The 19,308-nt window shown below is 48.4% G+C and overlaps 1 protein-coding gene across 2 annotated transcripts in view; it reads right to left on the bottom strand.

The window, feature by feature from the left end:
* Nucleotides 1-17,155, bottom strand: part of LOC147109565 (polypeptide N-acetylgalactosaminyltransferase 11-like) — a 56,844-nt gene extending 39,689 nt beyond the window's left edge. The window contains exons 1-8 of one of the 2 annotated variants that reach the window (XM_086003626.1): nt 16,959-17,155; nt 11,185-11,491; nt 10,234-10,357; nt 2,929-3,095; nt 2,523-2,654; nt 983-1,076; nt 619-736; nt 71-223 (exon numbers count right to left, since the gene is read on the bottom strand). In XM_086003626.1, coding sequence (XP_085859752.1) covers nt 71-223; nt 619-736; nt 983-1,076; nt 2,523-2,654; nt 2,929-3,095; nt 10,234-10,357; nt 11,185-11,455 — 1,059 coding nt within the window. In that variant the 5' untranslated portion in view covers nt 11,456-11,491; nt 16,959-17,155. Of the gene's footprint in view, nt 1-70; nt 224-618; nt 737-982; nt 1,233-2,522; nt 2,655-2,928; nt 3,096-10,233; nt 10,358-11,184; nt 11,492-16,958 lie in introns of both variants that reach the window. The other variant, XM_086003625.1, reaches the window with a different exon arrangement.
* Nucleotides 17,156-19,308: the final 2,153 nt, after the last annotated feature.

Genomic DNA, 19,308 nt, shown 5'->3' on the forward strand with positions numbered 1-19,308 from the left:
CACTGCAGCAATTTATGCAATGTATCCTGTATCTTACTGACCAATGAAACATCTCCTTGTAAATGCATACCTTATATTCATCCATCCATACATGCGAAAGACGCAGAGAGTTGTATGCCATGGTATCCATTCCACCTGGTGAACCGTATGGGCGCCATTTGCGGAAAATATGTCCAACACGAGAACATGGAACTATTTTCAACTGCCCACCACACATCCAAATCTGAGCCAAATAATGAGAGAGACTATAAGGGAAAAGTTATTCAACAACTCAATTTTTTACACTAGATATTTGGAGATGTTATAAACTTTCTAAAACAGTTTGAGAGCCAGTTACTACCAGATATCAAGTAACCTTTGAACATTTATGTTCCATCAACATATGCCTAGTTAATTTTCATAAGTTAATGATAAATCCATAAATATGTTTACCAATCTGACCAACAAGCAAAAGAAAAATATCAGGAACAGACCCCACGTGGAATAGATTTCTAAATTATTTGATGCAAGTCCCAAGTATAGGTCACACAACACCAAAGAAAATTTGAGAATCAATTAGTAATTTAACTGTGTAATAAAACAATTCTTAGAGATATTAGGAGGTGGGGAGAAAGTTACCCTAAAGGAAATTTCCAGGTTTTCCCCTCCCCAAATATCCATGCCACTGTCATACTGCCCAAGTTTATTGAAGTAATCCCGGTCCATTGCAAACAGTCCTCCTGCCATCGTAGGTGATCTGAATAACAGAACACAAAGAACATTCTGAAGTGTAATCACATTGAAACTAACCTGCAACAATCCAAAATTTTATATCTGCACAAAATAATTTTTCCAGTTTAATGTCTACCCAGCTGTGAGCAAGTTTATTTTCAATTTTTTTTTGGCATCTGATAATTCATATACTCCATTACACAGCTTCCCCTTTCTTTAAACCCACTCCCACACACACACAAAAATTGAAGTAAAATAACAGGATTAGTACTTGAATGGTTCAGTTGCTCCTTCTGGTCCAGTCAGCAGGGAGGCAGGCACAGGATCCCACTTGAAGTGCAGTCCCCAATTAAACCCTCCTTTCACTATTGGAGAAGAGCTGTAGATTAGTGTGTCAGCATTGATGATATCAATTAGTGGGCAGACTACAGTGCTGTGATCCTCCTTAATTGGAGCCAGGAGAGGCTGTAACCACATCTCATTTACTTCACAATGACTGTCAATGAAAACCAGCACATCACCTGGAAAATAATAATAAATGATGGATTTTGATCAATATTATAGCCAAGTTAAGCAAAATGGAGCCTCAAGGTAAATTTAAAACACTACTTCAAGCTAAACTATGATGAGGGGAGCAGGTTCAAACGATGGTAAAGTAAATTTAGGCTTGGTGTGTGGAAAGATATCCACTCAACAAGTGATTAACGTACAGATGGATTTTTGTGCGGGGAGGGGTTTACCGTAGGTCCATTGTCACATGCATGTCCGTAGCCTTGTAGGTTACAGCACTTCAAGTGCATATCCAAGTACTTTTTAAATGTGACAAGGGTTTCTGCCTCTACCACCCTCTCAGGCAGCGAGTTCCAGACCCCCACCACCCTCTGGGTGAAAAAAGTTCTCAACTCCCCTCTAATCCTTGTACAATGCAGATATTTTACTAATTCACACGAGCATTCTCCTCGATTCGAGCAACAACCTCTACCACACAAGTTACACACACTGGCTGCCGGCAATTCTTTTTTTAAACACTGAACAAGTTGGGAAAGTGATCAGGTGCTCACACAGTAAATAGTGTTCTTGTTTTGATGAAAAACCCTAGGATTTAATGGGTTAATTACACCATCTGGCTTCATAGCTGCTGATATGCGGTGGGATTGGATGGAGGCTGACTGTGAGCTGAGGTCGCTTAAGGAGTTATGGCGGCCATCAGGGAATATCTATTTCAGGTAAAACTACATTACTTTTCTGCATCTTTGAACTGGAACGAACACGCACAGGTTGCAGCTCAACAGGTTGCCAGGAAGGGTGGTTGAGGCCAGGACACTGATCTCATTTAAGAAACAGCTAGTTGCTATAATGAATGCTCGTATGATAAGGAAGTGCTTTATATATGGACTCTGGAAGGAGCTAGCTTGATGAGCAGAATGGCCAGGTCTTGCTTAGCACGTTCTGATGCAAGGCCGTTCATCCAAACCTCTCAACAAGCTTGGTGGGGCTTCTGCCAACTGCATAAATTACTGTGGTTTATAACATTATTGAATTTTACAATCTTGCAAAATGCTCACCTACCTTTTATCACATTATGGTACAATCACTAATTAAAAATCAACCACATTAAAAAGCTGAAAGAAAGATGCCATGAATCCTGAACAAAAGATTGACCGAGTTACTCAGACACTAAAAAGGCCACTTGAAACAAAAATGGTTATTTCCAAGTTTTGCTAAGCTCCACCCCTACCCATTTGACAAAAAAAATCACCTACAATGTAATATAGACCAAACTGAAAGAGATTTGGAGCTGAATCTGGTACCTGTTGCATGAGACGATCCAACCATTCTACCACGTATTAATCCTTCTCGCATTACATTCCTTATTAGTTTCACTTTCACTTTTTTAAGTTGGTTATTGGCAATGTACTTCTCTAGCTCATCTTTCAACTCAACTGAAAAAGGAAAACAAAGCATCAGTTGGGAGGAGGAACAGGCAAAAGAAACTTAACTTTAAGACTCATTTTTAAATAGTGCGGGGAGGGGGGGGGGGTTAGAAAACAAAAATATTTAATGTGGATTTTACAAGTTTAGAGTAGGATATATAGAAGCCAACATGACATTTGATTTTATCACCTGACAATGCCTAGCATTGCAAGGGACAAAAATAAATTAATTTCTTTGCAAAAGGGGATATGGGTGAAGATGGAAAAAAAAACATTTACTCACTGAAATCACTCCTGTCATCCACTAGGATAATTTCATGCAATAGGTACGCAGGAGTGCGATCCAGGATGCTGTGAACAGTCCGAAGCAGTGTCGATAATGCTTCGTTATAAAAGCAGATAATAATGCTAGCAGATGGTAAATTGACAGGATAGCTCTTTTCTTTGCATCTGTGAAAAAGCAAAGCTTATATCAAACCGTAACATTTTTCCCCAGCATCAACAAAATAATTTGTTGAACAAAATTGGGAACCATTTTCTCAAAACTTGATCCTCTAATGTAAATGCAATGATGCATCAACATAGAATGCATTAGCAGCAGCCACTGGACATTTCTGTATCCATAAAATAACGAATTATGTTCAGGTGTATAGTTTTAACTTTGACAATTACAGGGATCTATTGCACAGATTAATCAGAAACCAAGAGGCTTTATAACAGTTATAAAGTCATTTAACTGAACCCCCCTCAAGCACACAATAATCATTTACTGACTTCTAAAGATTCTTTGAATCTAAACTAATGCTAGCAATTGTGACTTTGAATTGGTCACCTACTCCTTAACTCACCAGAATTACTCTAAGCCAGCCACCAAGCAGAACAATAGATCAAGATGGCCTTGTCCTTCCACCACAGAATATGTAGGGTGTGGGGGACTACGGTCTCCCGCGTAAAGAAATAGGCAACACAGCGAGCTCCAAGAAATAGGTCTTTACTCAACTCTCACAATACAGTACTGAATTCGTGAAGCCCGCGAACCTGTGATGACTCACGGATTGGTCACCTGCTGGACCCTGATAGAAGGAAAACCAATCAGCAGCAGGCAAGTCTGAACGTGCCTTATTCCTCTCAGCTTGCAACTGTCTTGCGGGGGGAGGGGAATACAGCAGTTAAAAGGGGATTATACAGGTTTATCTACATACACAGTGTTTCCCCAATGTGGCAACGCCACATACGCCCCCCCCAGAATCCTCGTTAACTGTAAAAGTCAGTCTCTGCGGAGGTTTGACCAAGCGGCCGTAGCAGCCATCTGGCGTGTGAGGAGGGCTGTCTGGGAGGTCGGCCGGTTGGTTCGTCGGCTGGTCTGGCTGCTGGTCTGCCGGTGGGCTGACTGGATGGGCTGCCGGCCAGGAAGTAAGATTCTGGCGTGTCTTGGTCCTCTTGTGGGGCCGCCAACGCGGGAGGTCTGCCCCGCCGTGGGGGAAGAGCCGGCCAAAACGGGAAGCTGAGGTCCAGGTGCGCCGGTTTGAGGCGGTCTACTGAAATAAGGTCCGGCTTCCCGCCGACATCGATAAGAAAAGCTTTGTCCCCCGTCTCCAATACTGGGAAGGGGCCGGTGTATGGTGCCTGCAGTGGGCCTCCGTGCGCCGGGACGCGCACAAAGACGAACTCCGCATGTTGTAAGTCTCGAGGCACGTAGGACGGCTGCAGGCCGTGTTGCGAAGTGGGCACTGGACAGAATTGCTGGGCTGCGTCCTGGTGCAGGGAAAGCTGTCTGGCTGCCGACCACGGCTCCGTTGTCAAGGGGAGGAAGTCGCCTGGTACTCTGAGCGGTTGGCCGTAGACCATCTCAGCCACAGAAGCGCGGAGGTCCTCTTTGGGCGCGGTACGCAATCCCAGGAGAACCCAGGGTAGTTTGTCGATCCAGCTGGTGTCGGCCAGGCTGGCGTGGAGGGAGGCTTTCAAAGAACGATGAAAGCGCTCGCAGAGCCCGTTGGCCTGCGGGTGGTAGGCTGTTGTCCTGTGCAACTTGGTGCCGAGGCCGGCGATGATGGTATTCCACAAGTGGGAGGTGAACTGGGGGCCTCTGTCCGAGGATATGTCGGTCGGCACGCCGAACCGGGCCACCCATGTCGAGACAAATGCTCGCGCGACGTCGGTCGTGGTGGTGGTGGAGGCGAGGGGAACCACCTCGGGCCATCTGGTGGTGCGGTCGATGATCGTGAGGTGTGTAAAACCGTGCGACGGCGGCAAGGGGCCTACCAGATCGACGTGGACGTGGTCGAAACGCCTCTCGGGCACCGGGAAACACTCCAATGGCGCCTTGGTGTGCTGCTGGACCTTAGCGCGCTGACACGGCACGCATGTGTTGGTCCAGTCTCTCTCATCCTTGTGGAGTCCAGGCCAGACGAACTTGGCGGACATAAGTTTCTGAGACGCACGCATCCCTGGATGTGAAAGGCCGTGGATGATGTCGAAAACTCGCTTGCGCCAGGCGGATGGAACGACCGGCCTAGGCGAGGGGATTGAGACGTCGCACAGGAGGGTTGTGCTGGCTGCGTGGAAGTGGATGTCGGCCAGGGTGAGGCTGGTAGTTGACGTCCTGAGGGCCTGGATCTCCGCATCGGCAGCCTGGTCTCTTGCCATGCTGGCGTAGCCGACGCCCAGGTGCACTGCGTGGAGCGAGGGTCTTGAGAGGCAGTCGGCCACCAAATTGTCCTTGCTGGCGACGTGGCGGATGTCAGTGGTGAACTCAGAGATGAAGTTGAGTTGGCGCTGTTGGCGCGCGGACCAGGGTTCGGTTACTTTAGCCATGGCGAAAGTGAGCGGCTTGTGATCCACGAACGCGGTGAACGGCCGGCCTTCCAGAAGGAAACGGAAGTGCCGGATTGCCAGGAACAGGGCCAGAAGCTCTCTGTCGAACGTGCTGTAGGCCTGCTCGTTCTTGCGCAGCTGTCGGCTGAAAAATGCCAGTGGCTGCCACGCGCCTTCGACCCACTTGCTGGACGGCGCCGACGGCGTAATCAGAGGCGTCCGTGGTGAGGACGGTCTTGGCGCCCGGGATGGGGTGGGCCAGTAGTGTGGCGTTGGCCAAGGCGCTTTTGGTCTGGTGGAAGGCTGTCGCCATCTCGCTGGACCAGGTGAGTTGCTTTTTGCCCGTTTTGCCCCTGGTGGCTTCGTAGAGGGGGCGCATGAGTGCGGCGGCCTTGGGCACGAACCGGTGATAGAAATTGACCATCCCCAAAAATTCCTGCAGCGCCTTAACCGAGGTGGGCTGGGGAAAGTCCGCCACCGCCTGCACCTTGGAAGGTAAGGGAATGGCTCCCCTTGGCGAGATTCTGTGGCCGAGAAAGTCAATTTGGGCTGCTCCGAACTGGCATTTGGCCGGGTTGACGATTAGCCCGTGTTGGTTGAGGCGCTGGAAAAGGGAGCGCAAATGCGTGATGTGCTCGGCCTTGCTGGTACTGGCCACGAGGATATCGTCCAGATAGACGAACAGGAAGCTCAGGTCCCAGAGGATGGAGTCCACGAGCCGTTGGAAGGCCTGTGCGGCGTTCTTAAGCCCGAAGGGCATGCGCAGGAACTCGAACAGTCCGAAGGGGGTGATGACCACCGTCTTCTGGACGTCTGCGTGGTGGACGGGGACCTGATGGTAGCCGCGAATCAGGTCGACCTTAGAAAAGACGGACTTTCCTGCTGGGTGTGCCGAGAAGTCTTGGATGTGCCGAGAAGTCTTGGATGTGCGGAATGGGGTATCTATCGGGCGTGGTGGCGTCGTGCGCCGCAGGGGCGCCAGCCACCGCCCGGCTTGGGCACAATGTGGAGGGGGGACGACCAAGGGCTGTTCGAGCGGCGGATGATGCCCAGTTTTTCCATCGTGGCGAATTCTTCCTGGGTCACCGCCATCTTGGCTGGGTCCAGGCGTCTGGCTCGAGCGAACACTGGTGGTCCCGTAGTGGCGATGTGGTGCTCGACCCCATGCTTGGCTGCCGCGGCTGAGAAGGTCGGTTGTGTGAGCCTTGGGAAATCTGCGAGTAGGCGGGCGTAGTCGTCATGCGCCGGGGCGGAGCAGGACCCGACGAGGGCCGGGCTGTTGCTCTGCTGGCAGGCCAGTGAAGCGAAAGTTGCTGCGTCGATCAGGCGCCTGTCGCAGACGTCGACCAGGAGTCCGTGGGCGCAAAGAAAAATCGGCGCCCAGCAAGGGATGTGCCACCGAGGCCGTCACGAAATCCCACGTAAATCGCTGGCCGTTGAAACAAACCTCGGCCCGTCGCTTTCCGAAAGTAGCGAAGGCTGCGCCATTTGCCGCCACGAGGGGTGGGCCGCTGCGGCCTGCCTGGATGTCGAGCTGGGAGGCAGGAATTATGCTGCATTGGGCTCCGGTATCGCAAAGGAATCTGCGCCCTGAAAGAGAGTCGGTTATGTACGGCAGTTTACCTGCAGTGCCGATGGCCGTCGAGCGGGCCTAGGCGGCGGCGCGGGGCTGGTGCGTTGGGCCGGGCGGCCATCTTGGTTTGATCGAAAGAGCAGGGTGCTCTGCAGCATTGGGCCTTGTGGCCGAAACGCGCGTGGTAGTAGCATCGTTCTGCGGCCTGGCGTGGCGGCGCGCGCTCGGTGGTGTCGGGGAGCCTCGCGGCTGCACAGCCGAGTTGGGCGACGGTGAAAACTTTGTCCGCGGCGGCTGCCAGTTGTATGCAGTCTGTGATCGGGGACCCCGCGAGGGCAGTCTGTACCTGCTGAGGAAGCAGGCTGAGGAAAAGGGCCCGAAACAAAAAGCACTGCGGTTCAGAGCCCAGGAGCGCAAGCATCCGGCTCATCAACTGGGTCGGGGTAAAATCGCCGAGGCCTGGTAGTGAGAGAAGCCTGCGGGCCCTCTCCTCCTTGGACAGGCCGTAAGCCTGCAGCAAGCGGCCCTTAATGGTTGAGTACTTGCCGGTCTGGCGGCGGTAGAGCTTGCTAGTGCTGAGACTACGTGGAGGTACCTTTCTTCATCGTCTTGAACCCTGCGAAGGGTGAATTGGGCCTCCGAGTGCGCGAACCAAGCTGGTGCTTGGTGTTCCCAGAAGGTGGGGAGCTTCAAGGACGCGGCGCCGGCCGACATCAGGCTGCTGCTGGTTGCCATCGGGTCGTTGCTGGCCTCTGTAGGGCTGCGTGAGTCGGGGGCTTCGGCCGCCGACATTCGGGGTCACCAATGTGGGGGACTACGGTCTCCCGCGTAAAGAAATAGGCAACACAGCGAGCTCCAAGAAATAGGTCTTTACTCCAACTCTCACAATACAGTACTGAATTCGTGAAGCCCGCGAACCTGTGATGACTCACGGATTGGTCACCTGCTGGACCCTGATAGAAGGAAAACCAATCAGCAGCAGGCAAGTCTGAACGTGCCTTATTCCTCTCAGCTTGCAACTGTCTTGCGGGGGGGGGGGGGGGGGGGGGAGGGGAATACAGCAGTTAAAAGGGGATTATACAGGTTTATCTACATACACAGTGTTTCCCCAATGTGGCAACGCCACAAGGGCATCTTAAACAGCACTCCAGGGCAACACAAGTAGGATAAGATGTGCAATTTTGAACTCCGTTTAACTGGTGATTAAATTTGTAAGCCCCATTACCAATGACACTACACGTAAAGCACCATCACAGCATATTTCAGTTAAATATGGATTTATGAGCCTATATTTAAAGTATTTTTGCACTGCAATATACAAAAAAATGCAGTCAATACACTATTCCGCTAGACTATCAAGATTAATCAGGTTTTGAAAACTGAAATTAAGATAAAGACAATTCTTGAAACAACCATTACGATGAGTGGTATGGTGACAGAACTTGAAGTCCATACAGAACAACGTACATACCTCAGCCATATACCACCATGGAAAGACTCTCCAAGCATTAGTACTAATATGGAGAGAGAACTGGTTGGCAGACAGGAAGCAAAGAGTTGGAATAAACGGGTCTTTTTCCGAGTGGCAGGCAGTAACTAGTGGGGTACTGCAGGGATCGGTGCTAGGACCCTAGAGATATATCTCTCTCTCTCGGGAACTAGATGTAATATATCCAAGTTTGCAGACGACACAAAGCTGGGTGGGCATGTGTGCTGAGTAGGATGCAGAGAAACTCCAGTATGATTTGGACAGGTTGGGTGATTATACTGCATTTGCCATGCATCTGCCCAATGTGGATAAATGCGAGGTTATCCACTTCGGTGGCAAAAACAGGAAGACAGATTATCTGAACGGCAATAGATCGGGAAAAGGGGAAGTGCAACGAGACCTGGGTGTCCTTATGCACCAGTCGCTGAAGGTAAGCATGCAGGTGCAGCAGGCGGTTAAGGCGGCAAATGGTATGTTGGCCTTCATAGCAAGAGGATTCGAGTACAGGAACAAGGATGTCTTGCTGCAGTTGTACAGGGCCTTGGTGAGACCACACCTTGAGTATTGTGTGCAGCTTTGGTCACCTTATCTGAGGAAGGATGTTCTTGCCATGGAGGGAGTGCAGCAAAGATTCACCAGACTGATACCTGGGATGGCAGGAATGATGTATGAGAGATTGGGTCGATTAGGCTTATATTCACTAGAGTTTAGAAGAATGAGAGGGGATCTAATTGAAACTTATTAAAATTCTAACAGGACTACAGACTAAATGCAGGAAGGATATTCCCGATGGCGGGGGAATCCAGAACCAGGGGTCACAGTCTAAGGAAGCCATTTAGGACTGAGATGAGGAGGAATTTCTTCACCCAGAGCATGGTGAACCTGTGGAATTCTCTACCACACAAGGCAGTTGAGGCCAATTCATTAAATATATTCAAGAAGGAGTTAGATATATTTCTTAAGGCTAAAGGGATCAAGGGGTATGGGGAGAAAGCAGGGACAGGGTACTGAATTTGGATGATCAGCCATGATCTCAGTAAATGGCGGAACAGGCGCGAGGGGCCAAATGGCCTACTCCTGCTCCTATCTTCTATGTTTCTATACTTGCAGTGGGCTATGCATCAGTTGAGATTTTAAAAAAGGTTTTCAATTGCATCCTATTGTATTAAATGTATCGTCATATACAATGGACTTCCAGGATCTGCCCTCCAATCATCTTTCATGATTATCCACTAGAATTTTTAAACAGAACAAAGCTTTGTACAAGGTAGCATCTCAGTGCACAGACCTCCAACACAACCTCCTCCTGACATAAAAATCAACCAGGAGACATCAAATTTAGTTAATATTATTCATATTGTACTTGCCTCCATTCTCATGCCAAGGATTGCTATATCATATATGGACCAACACAAATGGATTCTCAACTATCTGCAAATTGCCAATATCCACCAGAGGCATCCCTCCAATATGGCAGGATAATGGAGGTTCCACTGTACAGCAAGGTATGGTGTGGTAGAACAAACACCTCCAATACTTCCTTCATTAATGCAACAAAGTCAAATCAATCTTTTAATGAATTCAGTACGTAATATTTACTACTAATTTAAAAAAAATAATTGATGCTCTCTTGCATTGGGGTTAACTTGAGTCTACTCAATGCAGGGTTCACTTTAGGCATTTCACTAAAAAAAAAAAAGTGCAGGACTTGCTTTGAGTCTCTGGTATCAGGAATATCCCGATGATAACCCAAGCGATTACTGATGAGCATGTTGAATGCATGTTTCTGGTATCCCATATCCCGAACCTCCTGATCAGCTTCATTGAAAATTCTTCCTGAAAAGAAAGGTTTGAATTTACTAGTGTTGCAAAAATATCACATTGTGTTTGAATTTCATATCTAGCATATTTAAATACTCTGACTCGGACATAAATTCTTTATGAACTTTGCAATTTGCTTCAGATTCTTAAAAATATATCGGTAATTTTGATACAAAGCTTATTAATTCACATGGGCAACACCTTTTGAGGACACTTATATTCAACCTTAAAGCATATGTGGGATGCCTCTGGTGGATATTGGCATAACATACTCTGCTTCAGCACACAGGCCACTACTTCTAATTGCTTCAGGAGCAGTCACGATCCGCCAAGACGATACCACATTCCAAAAGTATCAGCCTCAGAGGCTATGCCTTCATCAGGATCCCGCTAGCAACACCAAAATTAGTCGGATATGGTTTGTTCCATGTCCCATGATAGCTCTCCCCCACCCACTGTGGTTTCCATTGTCCATGAAAAACCAGATAAAATGGGTCCATTTACACAATTCTCTCAACTTCACATAAAATGTCCAAGCATTTAAGCTGTATGTGGATATAACAAGTTATACAAACAATACTATCTTACTCGAGATTAAAAGCAAAAACTAGGATTTGGCAAAATGGTCAGTTATGTGATTAGATTGTATTTGCATAAATATAGATGCAATCAGTAGAATTAAGAGGAAGGTGAAACAAAGATTGTTCACTTAAAAAATATAGGAGTGTGTTTTGGCTGTGACATGAGATCATGCAGATTATTGAAAGATGATATTGTTTTATTGGGTTAACACCCCTGCAACCATTACAGTCAAAGAATTCTGTCCAAAAAAGCCCACTCACCCAGCTCAGGAGAGAGATCCATTTTCTTGAATTCTTTATGAATGGGTTTCATAAACTGATCACCTTGTTGCTGAAATTCAGGAAGCCATTTAGGATTGTGTGTTATTGGAGGCTGCAATTTCTGCGCAACCCATGGATTCCCCTGGAAGGGCACATTACTGAAGGTATATTTTTCCCAATTTAAATTGAAATAGATGAAAAGGAGAAACGTCCAAATAAATGAAGAAAAAAGGCATCCATAGCAGAAATAGTGGAACCTGATACTACCCATGATACCCTAGCATTGTCAGAGGCCCATTCTTCTGCTCTGAAAAAGACAAAACAAAAAAAAATTGGTCACTCAGAATGAAACAATCAGCAATTGTCACATCCACTGATAAATATGGATAGAGTAAAGAAAGTAGAAGCTATAGCAACGTGTCCAAAATCCCCATGTGAAAGCCATTAGCAGAGAAGGTTTGTTGATCAAGCAAAGAGACTAGAGAAGCTGGGATTGTTATCCCTAAAGTAGAGAAAGTTAAGGGGAGATTTAATAGAGGTGTTCAAAATTAAGGGGTTTTGATAAGAGTAAAGGGAGAAAGAAACTGTTTCCAGTGGCAGAAGGGTCAGTAACCAGAAGAGAGAGATTTACAATAATTGGCAAAAGAACCAGGAGAGATGAGGAAAATATTTTTGTCCCCACAGCAAGTTATGATTATCTGGAATGCACTTCCTGACAGGGCGGTGGAAGCAGAAGCAGATTCAATCGTAACTTTCAAAAAGGGAATTGGATATATACTTGAGCAAAAATTGCAGGGCTCTGGGGAAAGAGCAGGGAGTGGGACTAATTGGATAGCTCTTTCAGAGCCGGCACAGGCATGGTGGACTGAACGGCCTCCTTCCATGCTGTATGATTCAATGATTCCAAGTGTTATGGTAGAATAGAAATTTCACAGATTACCCTTCAGGAAAGTTGAAAACTTGCTAATTTTTACAGCTTAAATGACATTGCAAATTAGAAAAAAGGTAGACATATTTGAATTCAGATAAAAACAATTCAACAGTGCAAAATTTCCAAAGCAAACCTTTCAACTATTAAATGCCAGTACTGTAGATAATCTATATTCTATAAAAGATAATCTATATTTACTAATATTACATAACATGTGAATGTACAACCAAATGTTTTAAATAGGGCAATATTTCAACAAGATTCTTTAAAAAAAATTACATGGGGACATGAAAGATTCCATGGCACTATTCACACACAGAATCCCCAGTGCAGATAGAGGCCATTTCGGCCCATCGAGCCTGCACTGACACATATCCCACCCTATCCCCGTAACCCCATGTATTTAATCCCCTAACACTAAGGGTCAATTTATCATACCCAAATCAACCTAACCCTTTGGACTGTGGGAGGAAACCGGAGCACCCGGAGGAAACCCACGCAGACACGGAGAATCACCAAATCACACCTTGGTCTGTCCCCCTACTCCTCCAGCACCTTCTCCTCCTTTGAACTTCTCACCTCTCACTTAAAATTCTTGTTCTCTACCGCCCACCCAAGTACCATAAAAATGTTATTACCAATATATCTTCACTGCTCTCCTCCCTCAGCCTCTGCACCGAACGACTTCTCATCCTCGGTGATTTCAACCTCCATCTCAGTTCATCATGCTCTCTCTCCTCCGAGTTCACTGGCCTCCTCTCCGCCCTTAATCTCTTCCTTCACGTTAACTCCCCAGCCCATATTCACGGCCACCCCCTCGACCTTGCCATCTCATGCTCTCGCTACTCCCATCATGTCAATCGCAGATAAGGCCATCTCTGACCACTTCCTTGTATCGCTCTCCACTCACACGCTTCCCCCACCCCACCCCCCTATCCCTACTTCCTTCTGTGTCCGCCCCTGGAAAAAACTCTCTCCCAACTCTCTTACAACTGCACTTACGAAATCCCAACTGTCCAGCCTTTGGCCCTCCATTCACCATGACATTTCTGCAGCTAATGATCTGGTCAACCACACCCTCAGCACCACCTTTGATGCCCTAGTCCCTATTAAAACAATTACTCACTCACCCTGGCCGTTCCCCCGGTACGGCCCTCATCTTTGCTCCCTCAAGTCCAAGGGACGCAGACTTGAACGGATCTGGTGGACAACTGGTTTAGCCATTCACCGCCAGATCTGGCTGGACCGCATAAAGCATGATCTGGTTTTGCTCTCGTCTGCCAAAATTGCTCACTATTCCAAAATCATTCTGGAATGCAAAGATAAACCCTGGCTCCTATTCTCTACTGCTAACCGTCTTCTTAAACCCCTCTCCCTTGTCTTCTCCACCCTCACCTCCGACAACAAGTGTGAGGAGCTCATGGACTTCTTTGTCTCCAAGATTGAGACCATCAGTTCAGCTGCGTCTGCCACTTCCCTTCCTTCCCCTAGCCCAAACTTACTGCAAGGTTCCCCCCTGAACTCTCAACTTTCTCCAGTTTCTCTCCGATCTCTCCTCATGATCTCTCCGCACTGATCTTGTCCATGAGACCCACTTCTTGCTCCCTCGACCCTATTCCCACCAAACTGCTGACCACCCAACTTCCTTTTCTGGCTCCCATGTTAGCTGACATTGTTAACAGTTCACTCTCCTCAGGTACTACCCCCCTCTCCCTCAAATCTGCCGTCATTACCCCTCTCCTCAAAAATCCAATCCTTGACCCCTCCGTCCTTGCAAACTACCGCCCCATCTCCAACCTGCCTTTCCTCTCCAAAGTCCTTGAACGTGTTGTTACCTCCCAAATCTGCGCCCATCTTTTCCGCAATTCCATGTTTGAATCCCTCCAATCAGGTTTATGCCCTTGCCACAGTACTGAAACTGCTCACATCAAAGTCACAAATGACATCCTTTGTGACTGTGACAAAGGTAAACTATCCCTCCTCGTCCTCCTTGACTTGTCTGCAGCCTTTGACACGGTTGACCACTCCATCCTTCTTCAACGCCTCTCCACTATTGTCCAGCTGGGTGGGACTGCACTCGCCTGGTTCCAATCTTATTTATCTAATCGTAGCCAAAGAATCACCTGCAACAGCTTCTCTTCCCACTCCATTACCTCTGGTGTCCTCCAAAGATCTATCCTTGGCCCCCTCCTATTTCTCATCTACATGTTGCCCCTTGGTGACATCATCCGAAAACACCGTCAGTTTTCACATGTACGCTGATGACACCCAGCTTTACGTCACTACCACTTCTCATGACCCCTTCACAATCTCTAAATTGTCAGACTGCTTGTCCAACATCCATGTTCTGGATGACATTTTCTCCAATTAAATGTTGGGAAGACCAAAGCTATTGTTTTCGGTCCCAAGCCACTGACTCCATCCCTCTCCCTAACATCTGTCCGAGGCTGAACCACACTATTCGCAACCTTGGTGTCATATTTGACCCTGAAATGAGCTTCTGACCACATAGTCGCAGCATAACTAAGACCACCTATTTCCACATCTGTAACATCACCTGTCTCCGCCCTTGCCTCAGCTCATCCATGCCTTTGTTACCTCTAGACTTGACTATTCCAACGCACTCCTGGCTGGCCTCCCACATTCTACCCTACGTAAACTTGAGGTGATTCAAAACTCACCTGCCCGGGTCCTAACTCACACCAAGTACCGTTCACCCCTCACCCTGTGCTTGCTGACCTACACTGGCGCCCAGTTAAGCAATGCCTCGACTTCAAAATTCTCATCTTTGTTCTCAAATCCCTCCATGGCCTCGCCCCCTCCCTATCTCTGTAATCTCCTTCAGCCCCACAACCACCCCCCCACCCCCCAAGATATCTGCGCTCCTCTAATTGTGCCCTCTTGAGCATCCCCAATTATAATCGCTCAACTATTGGTGGCTGTGCCTTCTGTTGTCTAAGCCCTAAACAAAAAAGAAACCCTCAATTAACAGCACTAAAGCAGATTATCTAATCATTTCTCAGTGCCATTGATAGGAACCTGCTGTGCACAAATGCACTGCCACCTTTGCCAATTTTGGAACAGAAACTGTATTGGAAGAGTGATTCTTGGCTAGGAAGCATTTTGGGATTAATAAAAGGTTAAGATGGAGAACAGGTACTGTATCAAACTTCTAGGCATCCACCAAATTCCTGCCTGTCTTTTAGTCAAATTGCATCAATTTCTTACTTGCCAAATAGATGACATATCTATTTTGTTAATAGTCTAACATAGCAAATATTCAAGCCTTCTAAATACTCATCCCCAATAACATACATGTAGAATAAATGTATTAGTTTACTTTTACAGCCATTAAACCATCAACACAACATCGACATGATATTGTAGCAAAATACTGCAGATGCTGGAAATCTGAAATAACAGAAAATGCTGGAAATACTCAAATCGGCATGATATTAGTTAATTCCCTCAAACTTGCATAAAGTTGGCAGGTCTGCTTAAACTCAACTGATTACAACACTGGGGGGGGGGGGGGGGGGGGGGAGGGCGGGGGGCAAAGAGTAGGAAGGCCGACAGACTGCCAACCCACCAGTCCATTTTATAAAAAATAACAGAAAATGCTGGAAAAACTCAGCAGGCCAGGTAACATCCGTGGAGAGAAATTAGAGTCAACGTTTTGGGTGAACCCTTTTTCAAAACTGGAAAGGAAATAAAATAGATCGAAGGCAGGGCTGCGATAGAACAAAAGAAGTAAAGAGATATTAAGAGGTATTCAAAACCAGACGAGATGCTAATAGAACAGTGGAGACAAAAGACGGCTCAGATTAGGTGTGAAGTGTACTGGCAGAGAGACAGCTGCCATGTGGGAGAGAGAAAAAAAGGAAGAGGGGGGGTGGAAACCCAAAACAAAGGGGTGGAAAAAAAATAAGTAAAAATGTAATGGGCGCCGAGGTTATGATCTGAAATTGTTGAACTCGATATTGAGTCCGGAAGGCTGCAAAGTGCCTAATCGGAAGATGAAGTGCTGTTCCTCGAGTTTACATTGAGCTTCCATGGAACAATGCAAGAGGCCAAGGACGGTGAGGTCCGAGTGGGAATGGAGCTGTGAATTAAAATGACAGGCGACCAGAAGCTCGGGGTCACCCTTACGGACTGAACGGAGGTGTTCCGCAAAGCGGTCACCCAATCTGCGTTTGGTCTCCCCATTTTATAACACGTTCAAAATTTTGGGAGGGGTGGGGGAGAAAGAAAGACATGGACTGGCGGGGTCATCACCACCTCAACAAAACTCAGCAGCATCCCTGGAAAGCGGACAGCTGAGGTTGCGATACGAGGTTAGCGAGACTGAAGGACCTCGACTGGCAGGCAGGCCGGCCAACACTCAGCCCGGTGAAGTGACAACCACCGTGCTGGTCTGCTTCAGTGAACACCAGTGGGGTGGGGGGGGGGGGGGCTGTCTAAACCAACGAGCAGCCTCGCCCTCTAAATGATGAGGGATGCTCTCTGTGTCGCTCCCAATTAAACGGCGGGGGGAGGGGTCGAACAGCACCGCGACCGCACGCTTGCCCAGGGGCAGAAGCCGTGTTTACCATAAAGCGCCTCGGCCCGCTCTCACCCAGCCGCCTCGCACCGTCTCGGCTCTTTATACCCCCCCTGACAGAGCTTGCACTGCGCACGCGCCGGCCGGCCGACCGACCGCTCAACGGAAACCACTCGCGCCATCAACCGCCCGCCCGCCGGCCAGCGCGACGCCATTTATCAGAATGCACGTTCTTTCGTGAGAACCGCAACCTCCACTCCGCATGCTCCGTGTCACCACTCCTCCTCCCCCTCCCGCTCTTACCTCGCCGGACCCAACGGGTGCCGGATCGACCGAGCTGTGGCTCCGTGTGCTTTTTCCTTTCCCGCTTCCTCCCCCCCCTCCCGACCTTCCGTCAGTCAGCCTGTCCGCGCGAGACTGCGATCAAAAAAGCGCTGCATTCTGGGTCACCGAGTCAGTGAGTGACGCTCGGGCGAGGCGGGGCTCCCGCCGTACGTCATCGATCAGCTGGGCGCGTGCTGGTGCTGGTTTCGTGAGTGACGCTCGGATGAGGCGGGGCTTCAGTGATACGTCATCAACCAGCTGGGCATGTGCTTTTAAAAGTGACCACAAAAAAATGCTGCCTCTATCCACAATGTTGCAATCACAGCAACCAGTCATTCATCCTGGTTTTAAACGACAACCTGTCTTACTGCAAGAGAAAGAGGACAGGATCAATTGGGGGGGGGGGATTTTATATTGAGTTACATGGAGTCTACAGCACAGAAACAGACCATTGGGCCCAACTGGCCTACGCTGCTGTTTATGCACCACACGAGCCTCCTCCAGCCCCTCTTCATCTAACCTCATCATCATATCCTATTCTTTTCTCCCTCGTGTGCTCATCCAGCTTCCGCTTAAATGCATCAATCCTATTTGCCTCAACAGCTCCTGTGGCAGCAACTTCCACATTCTTACCTCTCTTCTGGGTAAAGAGGTTTCTCCTGAATTCCCTATTGGTTTGATTGGTGACTGTCTTAGCACAGAGCATAACCACAGATCGCAATGTGAACAGAGTGGGTTGTAAACAGAGTGGGAAGTTGAGAATTTTGTGAGAGTAGGTCAAACAGAAATTTAGTCTTAATATTTAGGGGGAAAAATTCAGTTGATTACAGTAAAGCAACTAGCACCCAGGCGCGGCGATGATTGCGCTGCTAGCGAAATTGACCAGACATGTTGCGGTGGTGCTAAACACTACCGCCACAGTCTCCTGCGCCCACAGATCATGATGTCAGTCGAACGTGCAACACCCTGGTAACGCCCCGGACCGGATATTGAGTGGCGCCCCCTGCCTTTCCGCCTGCCGCCAGCAACAACAGGTAAAGGGGAGCGTTTTGCAGTCAGGGACTGGGGAGCGCTATTTGAAGACGGCCTCTTCCTGCCTTTTTTTGTCAGCGACATTTTTGCACCACGCATTCTGAGAGAGAGAGACTTCTGGAGAGATCCAACGCTGTGTGAAGGAGTTTTGGGTACTGAGCATCACTTTACAGGTTCATTTTGATTTGACCTTCCTTGCATCGATATAGAAGAGACTGTGCGGGCTGCACTGATTCAGGGCATCGTCCTGCACCTGCAGAATCAGAGACGCAGAGAGAGAGTGGCAAACATGGCCAGAGGGAGGAGGGCCAACAGGCCTCTGCACAGGAGACTTTACCCTCCAAGGGTATTCCGGGAGCAATTCCCCTACATTCATTTGTCTCAGGAGCAGTGTTTGCACAGGCTGCGCTTCAGCAAGGAGGTGGGCACTGAGCTCTGCCACCTGCTGCAACCATCTGCAGCCTCAACTCAGGACCAGGATGTCTCTGTCGGTGGCAGTGAAGGTGACAGTAGCTCTGAATTTCTATGCCAGCAGCTCCTTTCAAGCATCTACTGGGGACATCGCCAATATCTCCCAGTTCGCTGTCCATTGCTGTATCTGGGAGGTGACAAATGCCCTGTATAAAAGGAGACACCACTACATCTCTTTCCCCACGACCCGGGCCAAACCGCCTGAACGCGCATGTGGCTTTGCTAGGATAGCGGGCTTCACCATGGTGCAGGGCGCCATTGACTGCACGCATGTAGCATTGCAGGCACCGCATGAAAATGCAGAGGTTTTTCAAAACCGCAAGGGGTTCCACTCCTTAAATGTACAGTTGGTCTGTGACCACAGACAGCTCATACTCACCATCAATGCCTGCTATCCTGGCAGCAGCCACAATGCTTTCATCCTGCGCCAGATTGGTGTGCCAGACCTTTTCCAGGCACCGTATCACCCAAGTGGATGGTTCCTCGGGGACAAGAGTTATCCACTCTGCACCTGGCTGATGACACCGCTCCATAACCCCAACACCCCTGCTGAGCTGCGGTATAATGAGAGCCATATCGCCACCAGGAACATAATTGAGCAGACGATTGGTGTGCTCAAGCAACAGTTCCGCTGTCTGGACCACTCAGGAGGAGCCCTGCAGTACTCTCCTGAGCGAGTCTCCCTCTTCATAGTTGTGTGCTGCATGCTTCACAACCTGGCAATCCTGAGGACCCAGCCAATGCCACCAGAGATTGGTGCACCACCTGAGGAGGAAGAGGAGGAGGAGTATGAAGAGGATGATCAGCAGCAGCACCAACGTGGGAA

This window comes from Somniosus microcephalus, chromosome 12 (genome assembly GCF_052327205.1).
Source record: "Somniosus microcephalus isolate GS21.2 chromosome 12, FLI_Smic_1.0, whole genome shotgun sequence".
NCBI lineage: Eukaryota > Metazoa > Chordata > Chondrichthyes > Squaliformes > Somniosidae > Somniosus > Somniosus microcephalus.